This window comes from Cheilinus undulatus, linkage group 16 (genome assembly GCF_018320785.1).
Source record: "Cheilinus undulatus linkage group 16, ASM1832078v1, whole genome shotgun sequence".
NCBI classification, from domain to species: domain Eukaryota; kingdom Metazoa; phylum Chordata; class Actinopteri; order Labriformes; family Labridae; genus Cheilinus; species Cheilinus undulatus.
This window is the reverse complement of record NC_054880.1, coordinates 15,305,010-15,324,198: the sequence shown is the minus strand read 5'-3', so window position 1 is coordinate 15,324,198 and position 19,189 is coordinate 15,305,010. Positions and strand designations below refer to the sequence as shown.

Sequence of the window (19,189 nt, the reverse complement as noted above, 5' to 3'; positions counted from 1 at the left end):
CATTACTTCAGCTGGCTTTTTTTCCACATTTGTTCAATTTTCGACTCTTTTACTAAGTTTTGCTACTTTTTTTTGCTGTATTTTCATTAATTAAGCTGCCTATTTTTTACCACTTGTGCCCTAACCAGTTTTGCCACTTTTTGGGCATTTTTTGGTCCATTTTGACATCTTTAACCAATTCTTGCCACTTTCTAGCCACCTTTTGCCATTTCCTTCCCATAATTGGGCCTTTTTGCCTTTCTTAAATAATTTTTGCTTGTTGTATGCCATTTTTGCTTCTTGAACCGTTTTTTTGCCACTCTGTAATCACTTTTCACCATTTTTTTTCTGCCAATTTTTGCGAATTTGTAAACGTACATAGGACATGACAATTTGGCTAGATATTTTTAGATTCTGCAATTAAAATCTTTGAGATAACTGTCCAGAATTTCCACAGAAGTTTAAGTATTTTTGCATCTTTCTGCATCATATTTTGGAGTTTCATTTAAAGTTTTGGATGAATTTGCTCTGACATTTTAGGAACTTTCATGGGAATTTGGGGATTTTATTTGTAACTATTGGGATTTGAAAATTTTTTGGGGATATCCTATGAAATTTCCCCAAATTTTTAAAGAAAGTTTAAGAGATTTTTTTTTTTTTTTTTTTTTTTTTGGTTGTTGGGTAAATCTGTTCAGAAATTCTACATGAAACTTTCAGGATAATTTATTTGCAAATTCTTGAAAAACTGATTAGTTTGGGTGGAATTTGCTTTAATGCGTTGAGGATTTTCATGGAATTTCAGGGGGAAAATATTTACTTATTTATCTTTTGATTTATTTCTAATTTATTATTATCATTACTGTTATTTGCTAAATAAATGTGGTCCAAGTCTGATAAAAATCTTGCCATACAATAACTACATCTGAGCTTAAAACCACACTGGGGGAAGCTATTGCTATCGCCTTCCAGTACATCTAAACCCTGCTCATGGTTACTGCCTCATTCTCCTCAGATGACGCTGACTGGTATTCACTCATAACAATATAGAAATAAGTCTTGACACTGACGGTCTTGTTTGCTTTTACAGGTCATACATAAAGGAATTGGTATTTATTTTAGTCTGTCATATCCAGTAAAAAAACTGCTCAGCTGGATTTTCAAGTCACCCACACAAACGTCATCAAATCTTCTTTTCACCACTTTTTTTTCAGATCTAAAAATAATCTTTTGAAACAGCTTAATTATTTTCTCTCTCTAAGATAATTTTATCTGCTCTAATGTATTTATTTTTCCCTCAGGGTCCTGTCACAAAGGCTTTCTTTAGGTGTGCTAATATTATCTTTAATAGCTAAGAATTCAGAATTCAGTCTCATTAAAAAACAGGACATTATTCCCACAGTCATTTATTTTTTCACACAGTTATCTTTTTAATGATCTTTTCTCTTATTATCTTTGTAAGCCGCCCTCTCTGAAGCAGGAAATGAAAGGTCACCGAGATGGAGCTGAATAAAAAACACTCACTGTACAGTCATCCTCGCCACAGACTCTAAGTAGCAGTATCCCGCTGCTGTGAAGTTGTCCTTGTACCGGCCCATGTCCACTGCGTCCAACCACTCTCCCACTGAGTTAAAGGACGGGAAAGAGGGGAGGGGCCTCTCTGCGAGCGTGATGGATGAGCTCAGGGTTCTAGAAGAGAGGAAATATGGTTAATAATGTGGAAGTATGATGAAAATAAAGTACAAATTAAACTGGGATGTGCTCTTCACTAGTTGGCACCAGAATAACTCATCAGTTAAGCAAACTGTTAATATTTTGATCAATGCAGGGCTGCAATACCAGGTAAATGGTTTTTCTGAGCTGTGATACAGCTGCCCACCACCACCATACTCATGGCTATGGTGATCTACTTCACAAATTTGAACCGGCTCAGTGAATGGATGGCATTTTATAGTGTGGCATAATATAAATAAAAATCAGGATTCGTGGCAGAAGAAATTAAGGGTACAGAATTAGCTGAAGAGACCACGGAGTAAAGTGCTGCCATATAATTAAAATCAGCCGTTCTCATGTAAGCCCTCATCAACCAACAGCCAACCAATTTCCTTCAAAGCTGTTTTGCCACATTCATGTTACCCTCTACCTTTACAAGCCTTCTAGGTGTCTGTCAAGAAGCATTCCCACAGCATGATGCTGCCACCACCGTGCTTCACGGTGAGGATGGTGTGTTTGTGGTGATGTGCAGTGTTTGGTGTCCGCCAAACAGCGTGATTTCTGATGGCCAAAAAGAACCGTTTTGGTCTCATCAGACCATAAAACTTTCTTCCAATTGTCCATGAAGTCCAACCATTTGAGACACGTTTACTGCTCTCAGGTGATCCCCATTTGACTAATAATGAGCATCAACTGGCTGGACCTCTGTTGAATAAGGCAAGTGACTTTACAGGGGGGGGAATGTTTACACATGACTTATTTTACCTTACATATTTTTATCCAATCTAAATTTCTTTGTAGAAATCTGTTTTCACCTTGACATTAAAGTTTTCTTTTGTCAAAAAAGATACATATCATTGACCACGATTGATTTATCAAATTAATAAAAGGGTAAAACATCCAAGGGGGTGAATACTCTTTATGGGCATTGTAACACGTGTTCATCAGCAAAAATAAATTCATACAATGTAGAATTTTCATCACACATTTCAGTCCATTTGTAAATGACATGAGGTAATTCTAAACACTGTAACCAACTGACCTGAACAAACTACACACCCTTAACCTTAGACAAGTTAATGAGTCTAAATTTAAATTAGCATTTAATCAACTTTAAAATTAGTTACCCATGCAACCAACCCCAAAACTAGCCCTGAGCCTGTAATTTACCTGCGGGCCAGTGTGGATGAACCGATGCCATCTGGTGAGCGAATGCTCTTGCTGAGAGCTGAGTGGATCTGGCTAAAGGTGGGCCTCTCAGTCCTCTCTTTCTGCCAGCAGTCCAACATCAGCTGATGGAGATGTGGAGGACAGTTTACTGGAGCTGGCAGCCTGAAACCATCCTCAATGGCCTTGATCACCTAGAAGAAGACCAACAATTATGTAATGTTAGCAAAAGTGACTTTCCTGTTTTCAAGCTATCATTCAGGAGGACAGGAGAGGGAAGGGAATGGGAGTATTCAAGTTTTGTCCTACTTAAGAAGTTGACTAAGGTATTTAAAGCCCTTTTTTTCTTAGAGTTTTCATGTTGCCAGGAATAGAGGATTTCAGACAGCACACATTTGATTTGAAAAGTGCTGCTGCTTTCATTTTCTCTTGTCGCTTATTACATCACCCCCACTGTTCAATTTGTTTGTTTTCCTTTTTAGTAACGGGTCTTATTTCCAGGCAGGCTTCTTAAAAGGTCATACTCGGAGCAAGCAACAAATGCAAAACTAATAGAATTTCACAGAGGGATATTGCTAACGTAAACAAATAAGCTGACAACACAGTAACAGTAATGTACAGACAAAATCCAGCAGACAGTAAATAAAAAACCTGCAGGAGAGGAAAGGAAGTAAGCAAACAGAGTCAATTAGAAGTCAGTGACTTTGTCTGTGGATTTAAAGGTCACTTTATGGTCCCATGAAATCAAAATAGATGTTCATCATCTCTGGCTTTTGCTGATTGTCACCTGTACGCAATTATCTCCCCTAACAATGGCAGAAAGTTTTTTTGTTGATATTTCAAGTTATATAATAGACAACAACTTTCAAACTCCTCATTGCCAATTCTCCCTGGTTCAGTGTATTTTATGTCCAGTTAAAGGTAGCCTCAAATTCTACGTCCCTCTCCTATAATGACCGAGAAGGTAGGTCAAATTGAATTTGAATCAGAAACCTTGTTGCTGTGAGGCAACTTGAAGCCCTGACTAAACGTCATGTGCAGTTTTGATTTAACATTTTAATCAATAAATCTTGGACATTTCCTTTCATCTCCAACCTGGTGTCACTTGTGTTTAGGTCTCAGTTATTAAATTGATTCTTTTTTTTCATTATTAGGGTGAAAATGAAGGCCAACAAGGTGGCCATATATGGCTCCATTCCTGTTAATGGTAAAAAAAAAAATCCATAAAGTTTATGCATATTCAGATACTGATAATAGAAAATGAACACATTTAAACTCTAATGAGTACTGACTTGCACATTAACAAAAAAAATCAAATACAGAATATTAATATTACAAGACATGGTGAGGTTACCTTTAGATTCTGGCCTCTTTCTAGCAAAGACATGACTATTCACCTTAACAATGTGCAAGTTGCATTAACTTATCATGCCCATTTATGATTTTATGACTGTTTGTTTTGGACCAAAAAACAGACAAGTTCTGATGTAATGTCACTTTACGTCTCCACTGATTGGCTGAGAGTTGGGGAAGGCCAGGAAAGACGTTGACTGAAGTGACCATACATGGTTCATTGCTCCATAAAGGGTTAAATTGTGAAATTGGTCCATGCTTTGTGGATATCATGGTTTTGAAGCTGAAAAGTATTTTATACAAGCACAGTACCCGAGACCAGCTCTCCACGCATACCCACACTCATTACATGAACTGGGTTCTGGGGTCAAGCGTACTTGGATTTGAGTCTAAGTCTGGGTTCTTTACATCAAAGACTTAACGCCACATTGACTTTTTGAAAACAGCTCCACACCCCACTTGTGGGTCCCAATCCCCCACTCCTCTACACCTTTCTCCCTCTAAAAGATAAGCATCCAAATACGATGAGTCTTAAAAATGACTCATCTCAGATTAGTCCTTTCATCCATCCCCTTGAAACTTCACTGTCTTCAAATAGCAGAGCATAAAAGCATCCCTCCAGACTTCCTCTCCCTTCCATCAGACTAATGTTGTCTCCATTCATCGCAACACCTCACAAAGATTTCTTTTCTCTCTCACTCTCTCCTGAATCACTCTAAGACACACGATCTCCTGAGAGGAGGAAATAAAGTCCAAGCATAATCACAAAAATGGCATCCATCAGCACCATTATATCCTAAAACACTCTTTCTTCTCTCTACTCTGCCCCCCACCGTTGCCACCAAGCTCTCAGCCCCTTTAAGCTCCTATCTCACTAAAGAGCATTCATAAAATGCTTTTCAGCGTTTGACATTTTCCATTTAATCAAAGCTGCTAGGTAAAGGTCGCGATGGATCACAGGTGGACAGGCCAACCAACAGCTCTGCTATGATATAATGTATCAATTTAAAGTGGATTAATTTCCCTGGCACTCCACATGCTTGACCTTCGACCTCTCAATTGGAAAGTTTGATAATACGAACCAGGCTGAGAGGAAACTTTCTCCCTCTTTGTGAAAGGGCAGCAGAAGGAAAAAAAGAGTGTGTTATTCTTGTGGCTGCTGAATAACTCATGCATATTAATTTTGGACATTCAGAAATGGAACATGATAATCTGTTGCTTTTAAGCGCCCACTGAATAAAGTGTAGGCATTATTTTATGATGGCTGTAATTTGAGAGGGCATTAGTATGGCTTTAGACATGAGCAATAATAATTCTTAAAACTAAAACTGAAAGCAGTGATGAATGCACTTTGACGTAGCTCTGAATTTGTATGTGCAGTGGAGAGTGCAGAAAGGAGCAAGGGGTCACTTCCAGTGACTGTTTGGCAACACAAAATAACGCACACACAAAAAAACCCTATGCATTATGTGTCTTTACATCAGTTGTGGTCCATCTTCATCTTGTCTTTACTATGGAAAACCCTTTATTAACCATTCCTGTACAATCCCAAAATGACAAAAAAGTAAGTAAATAAAATAGTCTAAGAAAACAGAATACAGGGATTTGCAATTCTTTTTCAAACTATATTCAATTGACTACAGCGCATTGTAATATTCTTGCTGCTAAACGTCATTGTTTTTGGGAAATATTAACACATCCTGACTTTGAAGCCTGCAAATGTTCCAAAAATGTTGGTTAGGAGTATCTTTAAAACTATGTTTATCACCTTTGTTTAACACTCTGGGATCATCTGGGGACTAAACACTCAAATTGTTTAAGTATGGGGCTCTGTTGTCATATTTTGTGCATAATGTTGTGCTAACAGCTCTTACATTGTGAAGCCATGCCGTTGTAACTGGTGCAGAATATAGGTAGGCATTATCTTGCTGAAATAAGCATGGGCATCCCTGAAAATGGTGTCTGGAGATACGACAAAACCTTTAAGTGCCTTAGTATTAATGGTGCCTTCCCTGATGTGCCAGTAACCCACGTCATGGACGCTAATACACCCCCAAACTTCACAGATAATGGTTTTAAACTTGAAAACAATCTGGATGGACATTTTCCTCTTTAGCTTAAATGACAATTCTGCATTTTTTTTCAAAGTAATATGTGCCAGTCTGTTTCAGATCAGTCTTAACTTAAATTTGTAGATGCAGCAGCATATTGTGTTAACTTACAATGGTTTTTCAAAGTGTTTCTGAGCCTTCATTGTAATATCCATCACTAAATGATGCAAGCTTAAATGCAGTGCCACCTGAAAGATCAAAGGTCACAGCTTATTTTCAACCTTGCCCCCTATGGGCATAGATTATTCCAGATTCTCTGAATCTTTTGATGATATTACGGACTGTAGATGGTGAAATCTCTTAATATCTAGCACTAGCATGATGAGGAATACTGTACATACTGTTGGACTTTGTGCCCAATCATGATAGTATCACTTTCTCCAATTAAGTTGTACTACCAGAAATTAAAAGTTAAAAAACCTGAGCTGCAAAACCTAAAACCAAAATGTTTAAAAAAGCCATGTAACCAGTCTGCTTACAGGAAAAGAGCTCATCCTCCATGAAAACACTCTAATGTAGCAAACATAGCTCACGTAGCCTTTTAGCTATGTAGATAATGGGCTATGTAGCTATAGCTTAAGCTCATGAACCTCATGGATATCTTTACGAACCACTATTACTATGTTAGAATGGTTTATGTAGTACAACACTTTATCCTGTAAGCTAACATTAGCTATATTAGCTGTAGCCACATTTGTTACAGCTCAAGTTAACTACATAGCAAGCATAGTTTTGTTAATTTTGGCTAAAGCTAAAGCCAGCCACTGTTCGCGTATCTACAGTACATTTAAAAATGGTCAAAACAGAGTTTACTCTGACCTTTTTCTCTGTTTTATTTATGAAGTCACTCAGTCTGTAATGTTTTGGAATTTAGTAATTTTTTTTTTCTTTTGCGAGACAGCAGTCTGTAAGAGGGGGTATCTGAGATGTATGGTATACAGCTAGACCGTCTTTTCTTGCCCCTGTCCCAACTTTTTTGGAACATGTTGCAGGTATCAGATTCAAAATATGTGTATATAACTCTTATACTACAAGACAGACTAGCTGCCTCTTAGCGATAGGTGTTGCTGTAACAATAATTTAGTATTTCATATTGATGTGTGCAGATTGGAACTCTGCACTCAAACCTGTACAGTTAGGGGCAAATTTAACTTTAGTTACTTGGCTGGATTTTGTTGATGTTAAGGTCTTTTTCAATGTTCTAGTTAGGTTGGATTGTACAAAGGTGAATTTCTATCACATAGACACATTTTCAATCAATCAACCAATCAGGATTCATTAAACACAAAAAATGTTTCCTGTTTGATTTCAGTCATGGTCCCAAAAGGGTTCTTTGTAGGTCTTGCAATGAAAGATAAATGCGTCAAATTTTGTCCATTTTGGTGAAACATCCTGCAGGGCCCGTAGTTATGAATTCTCACAATGGAGTTTTTCCACCCAAATATGCATGACAACTTCAATATCAAAATTTCCATCTTTTCTGCATGCTCAAATTTCCTCACATTTGTGCATCTTAAGACTCCAAAAATTTATCTGGCCCAAGCAGAGAGGCAGAGTCCTACAAAATGCTATGTTGTCACTCACAATGTTGTCTGTGTTGTCAGCTTCAATAAAAATTGAAATAATCACACAGACTGGCCTGTCCCTTTGGCAGACTTGCATCATGCTTTCAACTGCACTTTAGAGTTATGACTTCCTTGAGAAAAATAGAATAAAAGCAGCCTTATTTTCTGAAGGACAAAGAAGTAGGAGTGACACCAGCGAAACAGGGAATCCACCCACATTGACTTGGAAATTATAGTTTGCTGGCGACAAGCGGCAGGGTCCTATCAGCCGGACAATCTCTTCAACCCCTTTAAATAGCAAGTGCTTTACATTTTCTGAAAGCATTTCCTCCAGAGAGGATTTTTAAACACTTTTAAGAACAGGATGGCACTCGAGGACAGGCAGGGGCCACCAGAAGGGGGTCAACACGTCCTTAAGAGAAAACAGGATTGGTCATGGAGCTGATGCAGACTTAAAGAGGGGGACTTAGACCCTGTGAAAGCTTTCAGAGGTACTGTGGCTTCTTGGCTTTTCTTTAATAAGATCCAAGCCGGGCATGGAGTTCATTGAAGGAGGAGGTGAAAGGGAGAGGGAGGGAGAGTGGTGATATTATATGAAAAATGGAGGGAGAGATTAATGGAAAGTGCCCTCCTATCTCTCCACTTCCACACACTCACATCCTGGTTGCCCATATCCCAGTAGGGTCTCTCTCCGTAGGACATGACCTCCCACATGACAATGCCGAAGCTCCAGACATCCGAGGCGGAGGAGAAGCGGTGGTACTGGATGGCCTCCGGAGCGCTCCACAACACCACACTCTTTCCTCCGTGCTGCAGGAAGAGAGAAGGGGTGTGGAGAGTTCAGAAAAGTAAAGCTTTAATATTCTCTTTGAAAAGCTTTGAACATATTTTTAAGAGATCAAACGAATCTTTAGATGAGTGGGTTCACCTTGAGAGGTACTCCAAACATTCAGTGATATAAAACACAGAGATTTTTCTTCTTACAGCTTAATTATCCGACCTCAACCGCACCTAACATGACATGTTAGCGCTCATTGGATTACAAATTCCACCCCTACATGTGTGAACTTTCTAACAGGCTTTGTACCGCTGTGAGGGTTATTAATTTGGAACTTAAAGTGCTGAACATAGACTGTAAGTCTTCTCTTACCAGTGTGGTGTAGATGGCCTCTATCTTGTCCTCCTGTAAAGGTCTGAAGCCCGACACCTTGCAGCCAAGATTGGCGTTAACCAGCACCTGAGTGGGTAAAATCAGCTGATTAGCATTAGATTCATTAGGAGGGGGAAAAAACTACAATATGAAAGCCAGTGACCATGTGTAAAAACCAGAATCACACATAAAGAATATGGTCATCATGATATTTGAAATTCTATCTCTACCTAACTTTTGATGATAAAGACAAAGAAGTGAGGGTTAAGGCACTTAAACTTTTACAGGTCCAACCATCAGTCATATCACCAAAACTTATGCTAATCTAAGAATAACCCTTTCTGATGAGGTATATATAAAAAAAAGCTAGAAAGAGCTAAATTTATCAAAATCATTGTATAAGCCATGCTGTTGAATTCTGCTGTAAATAGGGCATTTTGATGTGGAACCAATCTCAGAACCTTTCAGCAATCATTTTTTATCATCACCTGATAGACACGCTGATATGAGCAGTTTATCCAGGTGCTTTACCCAAACAATGCCCGTCTAAGCCATTTCTGGATAAAAAGATTCTATTAAAATGAATGAGATAAATGGGAAAAACAGGGTCTTTAGCAATTTAAAATCTTAAATACAAAAAACGTAAAGATAATGCTATTAGTTAAGAGTCAAGATCCAAGGGCCAAATCAAAAATGAAAAAATGATGACTTTTCTGAACCAGGTTTGGCATTGTGCCATTAAAAACTAAAGTTAAACGGTCATGTGCATAAGCTTTAGGCATTTAGGGCGTTAAGGATTTATCACGGGGCCTGATGTGCCACAGCCCAGAGCTGTCAACATGCATATGTCTTGTTCAGCAGCCATGGTCAAGCTTGACACCATTTCATTTCATTTGTCTGGACATCTAGACATCCAGAGCACAACTGGGGTTGTGTCAACCCTCCTGCCCATCTGATGGTTCCCTCAGGTGGCTTACCTGCCACATCTACGCCCACTTTAGCCTCAATTTTGGCCCAAACATGCCTCAAAGTCCTGCACAGTACTGTAGGTGTATATGGGCGACTGTTCAGACTCTTGCAGCAATCATGAATTCTGCAAACTGAATGGCTGATGCCAAACTGCTATGGCTGGGTCTGAAATAATTTAATGATACAATCTATGGAAGACGCAGAATGATTTGTTAAATGGTTTACACCCAACTGCTAATGGTAAGCCTAGGAGCAAAAACAAATAAAAGAACAAATGAAATGGAGCATATTGTTGAAAAGTTGAAGAATAAAACCCTTGAAAAGATTTGAATATATTGTTGAAGGGCTTGCGCGACACTGCGGGACACATACCAGAAAGTCTATGTGAGCAAGAAGGTTGATATCCACCTTATGCTGGGGTTTCAACTTACTGTGGATCATTCCAACATAATAACCCCGTCACTACCAAACTAGCATGGTATCACAATCCTTTGTTCTTTATTCTCTTGCACTCTCAGTTTGAAGGACAGACTCTTTCCCTAAGAGTGAAACCTGATTGGTTCTGTCAGCATCACCACGTCATTTTCAGCTTCGCATGCTCAGCCTCACCAAAAACCAACGGGTAAGTGATTGTCAAAGATATTTGCAGACAAGGACAAATACTGCTCTGTGACTCAGCTGTGAAAAGTTGGAGCAGGCTGAGACATACATCACCCTGTGCATGCTCTCCTCCATCATCTCCTCCCAAACTCACCTTGTGTGCGGCCAGCCGTTTGTGGACGAAGCCCATTTCTGTGAGGTACTTCATCCCCGACGCCACCCCGGCCAGCATATCCATCAGCTGCATCACACTCAGCTGGCCCTCGTGTTTCTAAAGGGTATCAGGAGGAAAAGAAAGGAGATAGGAAGTAAAAGAAAAGGAGAGGAGAAGAGAAAAAAGGCGACATCTGTTACTGCAGCCCATTGTTGTGCTCACTGAGCTGAATCCCTTTATTTGAGAGAATAAAAAACAAACAGGCCATTAATTCATATCATTATAAAGCACGCAGCGGTGGTTCACAGAGCAGAGGGGCACAATAACAGTTTACAGAAAGCTTACAGCATCTTTAAGCAGAAACTCTCCATTTGTGCTGTTAATTATGCTACGTTTGCCTTATTACCGTAATAAGCACAAGAACGTGTGCCTTGGGACTCAAACACAATAATTTAGATTTATTAGAGCAAAATGTCTTGTTTGCTCTAAAAAAGAGGATAATTATAGAGCTTAATTTTGTCTCAGAACTATTTTATGCTACATGATAACAGTTGTGATACCCACATTTGAGCACTGACTGCTCTAAATATTCAATGCAGAGCAATCATCAATATTTATATATAATTGGCAGAAACACACTGATTGCTTCCACAGCTTTTACACTTACACTCCAGTGTCTGAGATTGCCCATAGTTGCTTATGCTGATGATATGTTTATGTATTTATAGATACATATAAACTTAATATAAATTTAGTAGTGACGAATAATGACAGTTGTGTGCAAGCAGAAATTATGAGACAGCTTTATCATTAGCTGTTTTTACACAGAGATTCCGCAATAAAGGCGAAAAGGAATGCCCGTCTCTGTTCCGCAATGAGCAATTCACACAAAGGTGTAACAGAGCCGTGCAGACCCGAGCTTACACACACACCCCGGCGTCCCCTAATCAGATGGCAGCCACTGCCTGAGCTGCTGCTTTCAATGAAACCCGAAACTGTGGGTTTCTCGGTTCAAAACTTTGTATTTTCTAAATGAAATGCGGGTAAAATAAGATGAACATTTATTTTGATCGATTAGATACAATAGACTTTTTTTCTGTGTTGGAGGTCCGACTTTATGCAGTGTCACAGCGCACTTATTTACGTCGGAGGTCGGAAACTTCAGAGTACCGAGCTCACTTGAACACATCATGGAACTTTTCAGACGCTGCTGTGAGCAGAGATGTGTCTGCTTTCTCCTCTCCTTTACAGAGTATGATCAGCTCTCTAATCTCTCAGTCTCTCCAGTTAATCCACATTATTCTTTGTTTCTTCCCCTAATGTTTTCTCCGATGAAATGCCGCTCGATTAAACCACGCTGGTTTTAAAATCTCTCGTTTATGGAATCAGCAGCGCACACTCGCCGTTGCGGAATGCCGTAACGTCCTTTTCCACTCATTGTGGAAGAGGTGTTACAGCTCAGATACTACCTCTCAATCTGGATCAGAGGTGGAGCGAGATCAACCCCACCATTGCGGAACGGTTGCTTTCATACAGAACGGCGTTGCGGAACAAAGGCGTAACAGACACGGAAAAGAGAGGCAGTGGGAAAGTAGCTATTTTCTGTGTTCACATATCATGCTTTCACTTATGCAGCAAGTCATTAAAATGTACCAACATTTTTGGGATGTTCTCCATGAATAAACCCAAACAAGTTTGTCAACCCAAATTTTGACCAACTAGCCACTTAGAAAAACTTCTTTATGAAGTCCAGTGTTGCGTAGCACTACTTATAAAAGTGACTTGTTACCTACTGAGAAAAGAATGGCAGTAGCATACTTTTTCCATGACAAAGGCTTTAAGCCCTTCAACTACTCTGTCCAAATGTCAGTTGAAAAATGACACAAAGAGCAGTTTTTCTGCAACAGATTACGATTATGAAAAAAAACAAGTAATGGACTATGTGGATTGCAAAACGATGAGTTACATTACCCATTACAACAATTAAAAAAGTAATCTGAGTACTAACATCTCCACTGAGAGTACGGCTAAGAATTTTACTGGATGGCTGACAGAGAAAAACCTGGCTAAGTCAGGCTGGAAAAATCAGCCATATGCATTCTCACTTGCAGCTCATCCAAACTAGTCAGGATTTTTTTTTTTTGTTGAGTGCAAAACAGCTTTAGATCCTTCTTTGCTGAATGTCTTTTCTTATATTTTCACATATTTTATTTTAATGTCTTTTGAATGTCCTTTAGTTGTCGTTGCATTAAAAATGTTCTGTTTTAAACTGTTCTGTTTTTCTGCCCTTTTCTAGAACTACAATTTTGTTTTAAATTGTCGCAAAATAATCTCAGATAATCAGCTCAGTTTCTGGGGAAAGTTTATATTGACAATATGGATTAGTGCCCTGACCAGAATATTGATGGTTTTAGGCTGGCTACTGGAGGTCAATGCTGATACTCATATCAACACACCTACTCACATACAGTCATGTGCATACATTTTTGGCATGTAGGGTGCTAAGGATTCATCTTCGGGCCTGATGTGCTACAACCCAGGGCTTAAGAGGGGGAAGAGGGCAGTCAGAGTCAAGTTCATCTTTTTTACCAGGGCCTTTTCACCCCAGGCCCTTATATATCCACAGCACAACCAGGGGTTTGTGGCAACCCTACTACCCTTCTGGACTGTTCACCATTCTTACTCAACACATCCATCCATTACTCCATCCTAAAGGTGTGGACTTTGATATTTTTCTATGTCCCTGGTGTGATTCAAGGACATCCAGAGCATACCTGGGGTTGTGTTAATCCTCCTTCTCGCCCAATGGTGCCCTCAGGTGGCTTACTCACTACATTTTAACCTTACTTCAGCCTCAATTTTTGACCCAAACATATCTAAAAGTTCTGCACATTACTGTATGCAGGGATCAGGGGTGCATGATATTTGAATTTTGCTGATATCCGATATGCTGATATTTACAGATTCATTTTAGCCGATACCATTATGGATACCAATATTTAAATATGTTTAACATAACTAAAATTCTGTCCTTTGAACAAAATTTAAGGTTTGAGGATGAAAAACAAACTTTTCTCTTAAAACACACTTTAAAATGTTTAAAGAATGAGGATGAATAAAGATTCAACTTACATAAGTCTGTTGGTCCAGCTTAAAACTCCTCTCATCTATTAGTATATATGGCCAAATTTTACAGTTGATGTATGCTGATATTCATGGCCAAAATATCAGATGTAAATACTGATATTTACCTTTTTTAGCTAATATCTGCTGATACCGATATCAGGCCGACAATTTCATGCATCCCTAGTAGGGTTAACTATCACTAATGACAATGTGTTATGGCATTATTACCTCCGCCAAGGTGGTTATGTGATCGGGTGGGTTTGTTTGTTTATTTGTTAGTTTGTTAGCAACATAACTCAAAAAGTCATGGACGGATTTTCGTGAAATTTTCAGGAAATGTCAGAAATGGCATAAGGAAGAACTGGTTCGATTTTGGGATTGATCCTGATTACCGTCTGGACCCAGGAATGTTTTAAAGGATTCTTTACTATTGGGAGATAGGGCTAACAGCGGAGGTCTGCGCTGTTACCACTTTACACCAGGAGATGGCGGACATGAGTAACTTCAATCCCAGCAGCATGTTTTTGGTGTCTTTCTATTCAAAGTTTTGGAGTTTATAGAGTTTGAAAGACGCACGTCCGGTTGAGGAGTAGAGTCGGAGCGTAACAGAGAGAAAGACAGCGAATTGTAGCGAGAATACTCACAATGCTGGGAGAAATAGAGGAATATTCACCCTCTGCCATGACCTTCAGTCGTCCGGTGAGACCATGACTGCTTCCACCATGACAGTCTACACGTAGCGAAGCCAGTGCTTTGCCTCACTGTGTCTCCACCCCATCGGGGAGGGAGTAATTGGTGAATTACATTTTGGGAGTGATCCGGATCACCGTCTGGATCAAGGGATGTTTTCAAAGGATTCTTCACTACTGGGAGATAGGGCTAATGGTGGAGGTCTGCGCTCTCTGAGTGCTTTTCTAGGTCACCATTAGTTCCTTAAGCTTTATTTAATTAAATATTAAAATATATGTTTATTTTGGACATTTTTCATATGGTTTTGTGGGTCACAGGGGAGCTCAGCTTTTGATAAACACAAGTAGGTGGATCCCAAGGAAAACAAGGTTAGGAAGCCACTGTGTAATAGACGTGGTATGTATTTTATACAGCTCAGAAAACAAATTTCCCCTCCAAAATTTTATTCACACAAATAAAAAAAAGGCCTTTTATTTTTGTTATATTCACCCATCAGAATGACTTTCTTTTTAATCTTAATGTTTTAATCACCATGTTACTAACCTGATTGTGAACAGATCGTAATCTAGCCTTATAAAACCTTGTTTAGCTAGCTAATCAGCTGTTTTTCTGTCAGTTCCAACATAAATTTGTCACTGTATCACTATTTTTAACCAATGAGTCTTGCCTCAAAGATTGGTTGTACATATCATGATTGCTCTGAGTGGAAGAGGATGACTGACCACAGCAGTAGCACCCATTGTTGATGGAGATCAATTTGGTCTAATTTGGTGCACTGGTGGCATATTAGACACAACCTGCACTCACCCTGAGGAAGGAATCTAAGGATCCATTTGACATGCTCTCCACTATGATCATCATGGTGTTGCCTGGAAGAAAACAAAGACAGAAACTAGCTGAATAAAAGTGCAGTGAAATTTGTATAGCATGGAGAGAGTGGAGGGAAGAAGAGAGAGGTAATAGAGACAGAGATACGGGGGGAGGGGGAGGAGAGGGAGAGAATAAAGTGAGTCCAGTCCACTTGGCAGCGCGGCAGGCATTGTGCAAAGCCATTCCTCACCCAGTGAACTGTGCTGAAGCCGGGAGAACCTGTGTGCTGCCCCGGCTGTCTCAGCAAGTTTAACGACCCTCAAACACTCACACTCACACCGACACACTCCAGGTATGCACGCTTGTATACACTCCACACAGACACACACTGGGCACCGGCGCAGATGGCAGGGATCCAGCAGTGCTATGAAGTGAACAGAGGAGGAAAATAAGACTGCAGCAGTCAGAGGAGAGTAGAAACAAGGAGAAAGAAGCAGGGGATTATGGGAGGTTGAGACAGGAAGATAAAGCTCGATATCTAAAAATATAAATCTAGGATGACAGGCTATCAGCTCGGACGGTTTTTGGCAGTCAGAATAGGAAAATGATAGCTTGGCGTTGTGAAATCAGCGATTCAGGGTTTGCCAGTTTCACTGGGTGCTTAGGAAGCCATTTGGAAAGGTGACCAACAACACTCGGGAACTGTTAGTCAGCACACGGAGACGCTGCAGTAAAACACAAGCCATTATGTAATTAATGCAAGTTGGACTTGAGGGTGATTCAGAGGTTTAACCGTGGATGGATGCACAGGGCTGGGATGACAAATACAGTCAGTAGACAAAGGGTTTAGGGGAAAGGGATTATAAATTGGCTGAATTTCTCTCTATTGTTTTGATAAATCATGAGACCAACAATTTGGGTTTGAATTGGAAGACATAAAAATTCATTGTATTTACAAGAATACACAGCATGTGCAGTAACTGTTCAACATTAGAGACAGTGACAAAGAAATACACTTCCTCCTTCCATGTCAAACATCTGAAAAAATCAAGAACATCGACTTTAAACTCCATGGACACTGGTGGCCTTGCCGTTTGGCTGTCCCTCATGTATGGATGCTATATTTCTCTGAACAGGCAGCCCAGGTTTGGCCAAGTTATATTGCATAGAGTTATTTTATAACACATGAAAGTGCACTTTCTGACACCACAGTGTGTCATTTCCTCTCACTTTGGCTCTTATTTTGGGTTATTTACGGTTTATCATAGAGATGTAATGGTGTGGTTAATTGTGTGGTTTTGCTGTGACAGAAGCATCTCAATATCATTGTGGACATGTGACAGTTTCAAACTATTGCTTTTCAGGGCAAAAGTCTAATTTTTTTCTTTTCTTGTGGAGAAGAGCGAATCATCCCCTGTACTCCACTCGCTGCCTTGGCCTAACGGCAAGAAAATGGTGGATGCTAGGTGAGGGAGAACCCATTAACAAACAACAGATCACAAGGTATATCAGTGAATATGCAGACTCAAAGGTGTTCCAGTGGTGGACAACAAAGGTCTTACACTGAAGCTGATGTATAAGCTTGTATTTTTAAGCCCCATTTACACCTATGGCACTTCACTGCACATACTATAACATTCAAAGACAATTATTGTTATTGTTGTTTAATGAATGCAAATGTCACTTTTTTTTCCACGTCTTCATTTGTAGTTGTTTTTGTGTAATTCATCGTACGGTGGACGAGGTGTCCTCACACCGTGAGATTTTCATAACATCATCATGATACATCATACATCCCTAATTATTATCACATTGCAAAAAACATTCATACTTATTTGAGTTTCAACACCTGTTGCAAGGCAGAAAACTCTTTAGATGAAGCAAAGACTAATACAAAACCGAGGAGTCAGCACTCAAAAAATGTCCTTGCACCGGTTAGAGTGTTCATTTTGGCAGCTATTTTTTATTTCAGACTTAGTCTTTATATGAAATGTCTTTAAGTTTTAGTCACATTTAAGTCATTTCCATCCTTTTTCGTTTTAGTCTAGTTTTAGTCAACGAAAACTCAAAACATTTTAGTCTAGTTTTTGTCCATAAAAAGTCCTCACATTTTTGTTTATACTTTTAGTCCAAGCATTTATTTTCTTGCTTAAATCTGGTACCAAGTCATGTTAGTGTGTTCTATTCACTCTGCCAAACCTGGGATCCCTGCTTTCTACAGCTGAGTGGCAGAATAACTACAGCTGCATTGTTTTTTGACAGATTTACCCACAGAGGTGAAATATCACAGATTTTGAATGTCAGACGAAAACTACATTATACTTTAATTTTAGTCATCTTGACGGAAACTAAACTTACTTTTTGTCAGTTTTAGTCATCACAGATCTATTTTTGCTTGTCTTAGTCAAGTTTACGTCATGGGAAGGCTGTCGACTAACATTTTTAGTCATAGTTGTAGTCCACGAAATTAACACTGGTCTGTTGTGGCCTCTGCCTTACTTAGAAATAAAACTACTTAAAAGGACATTTCAGTTTTGTAACTTTTTTGTGTAAGAGTACTCCTTTTTTACTGGTGGATCTACACTGTCAAATAACTCAGACACTGAAGACTTTTTCACTCAGAATGGAGATAAAATTACACTTAAAGAGTTAAAATCAACTCTGAATGTCAACATTGTCATTCATTTTTCTAAGAACTACTCTGAATAATAGATGTACAGGGCTACTGTAGGTAGTATGAGTTGTGTCATTTCAAACTTTGAATCTGTTTTCATACATAAAAGGAGCTTTAATGAGCGTCAACACAAACTCAGTGCTTTTTCTATGCCTTCTTTGTCTTGTTTCTCTTTTACTGTAACTTATACTTGAATTTCCCATTAAGGAAATTAAAAAGCTAGTGATTCATGAAAGAGAGGAGTTTATAGAGCTTGAACGGGGAGATAGAAAGTGGAGGAGGATGTTTGAATTACAAGGCACATAGTTGTGTTGTCATGTGGCCTTGAATAATGGTGAAAGTATTGGAAGATTAGTAAGGAGGCGGGGGCCATTTGCAGGTGGTGCAGTGAGCGAGGGCTGGGGGAGGATCTAGAGGGGGTAAGTGATGTAAAGCAGGTGATTTGTAGTCAGTGTTTCTGTGTCTGTGCTGTGTTTGTGTGTGGGAATGTGTGATTTCATGCCAAGTGAGCGGGTGAGCGAGCAGGTGTGCGTGTCAATGAAAGTGAAAGAAAGTGAGCATATGTGTGTGCACGTGATGGTGGGAGAGATTGGAGTGGATCTCAGAGCCCCGCTGGGTCTCTAGCACCAATTACTGTACCCTGCACATCTGCTGCCATCCTACTGAGCGCGGAGTGGGCTCGGGCACGCCGCCACACACACAAAATCACACACATATCACACTGAGCATCACTGCGGCAGTAACAGAAACTTCACAAACTCTTTAAAGCTTCTCTCTCCACCTGCCATTCCCATTAACCTCTACCTCATCTTCTCTGTCTCTCATGTCTCTCTTCTCCAACTCCTCCCTTCTCTTTTTTTCCTCCATCCTGTTTTTGCTCTAGGACCTCAATTGCTATCTGTCAGTGGAAAATGGGCCTTGATGTGGCACAGCTGATGTCAGACTACAGCACTGACGCCGTCGCACTACTCTCCTCTCCGCTCGTCAACCTTTCTCTTCTTCTCCCGTCCTCCCATCACGCCCCTCTTCGCTGTGAGCTGTGACCCCCTCCTTTTGTGTGATATTGAAGTGGTCAGAGTGTCGCGCTGTTCTTCCCAATCCTCTTGTTCTTTTTCTCCACCAGTTTTCTTC

General features: G+C 39.7%; 1 protein-coding gene across 1 annotated transcript in view; it reads right to left on the bottom strand.

Annotated features, from left to right (window-relative positions):
• The window catches only part of LOC121523945 (ephrin type-A receptor 7-like), a 267,012-nt gene that overhangs the window by 2,680 nt on the left and 245,143 nt on the right, over positions 1-19,189 (bottom strand). Inside the window, exons 12-17 of the mRNA XM_041809039.1 lie at positions 15,382-15,443; positions 10,759-10,875; positions 9,036-9,122; positions 8,543-8,695; positions 2,860-3,050; positions 1,501-1,665 (exon numbers count right to left, since the gene is read on the bottom strand). Of these exons, the coding sequence (XP_041664973.1) occupies positions 1,501-1,665; positions 2,860-3,050; positions 8,543-8,695; positions 9,036-9,122; positions 10,759-10,875; positions 15,382-15,443 (775 nt within the window). The remainder of the gene's footprint in view (positions 1-1,500; positions 1,666-2,859; positions 3,051-8,542; positions 8,696-9,035; positions 9,123-10,758; positions 10,876-15,381; positions 15,444-19,189) is intronic.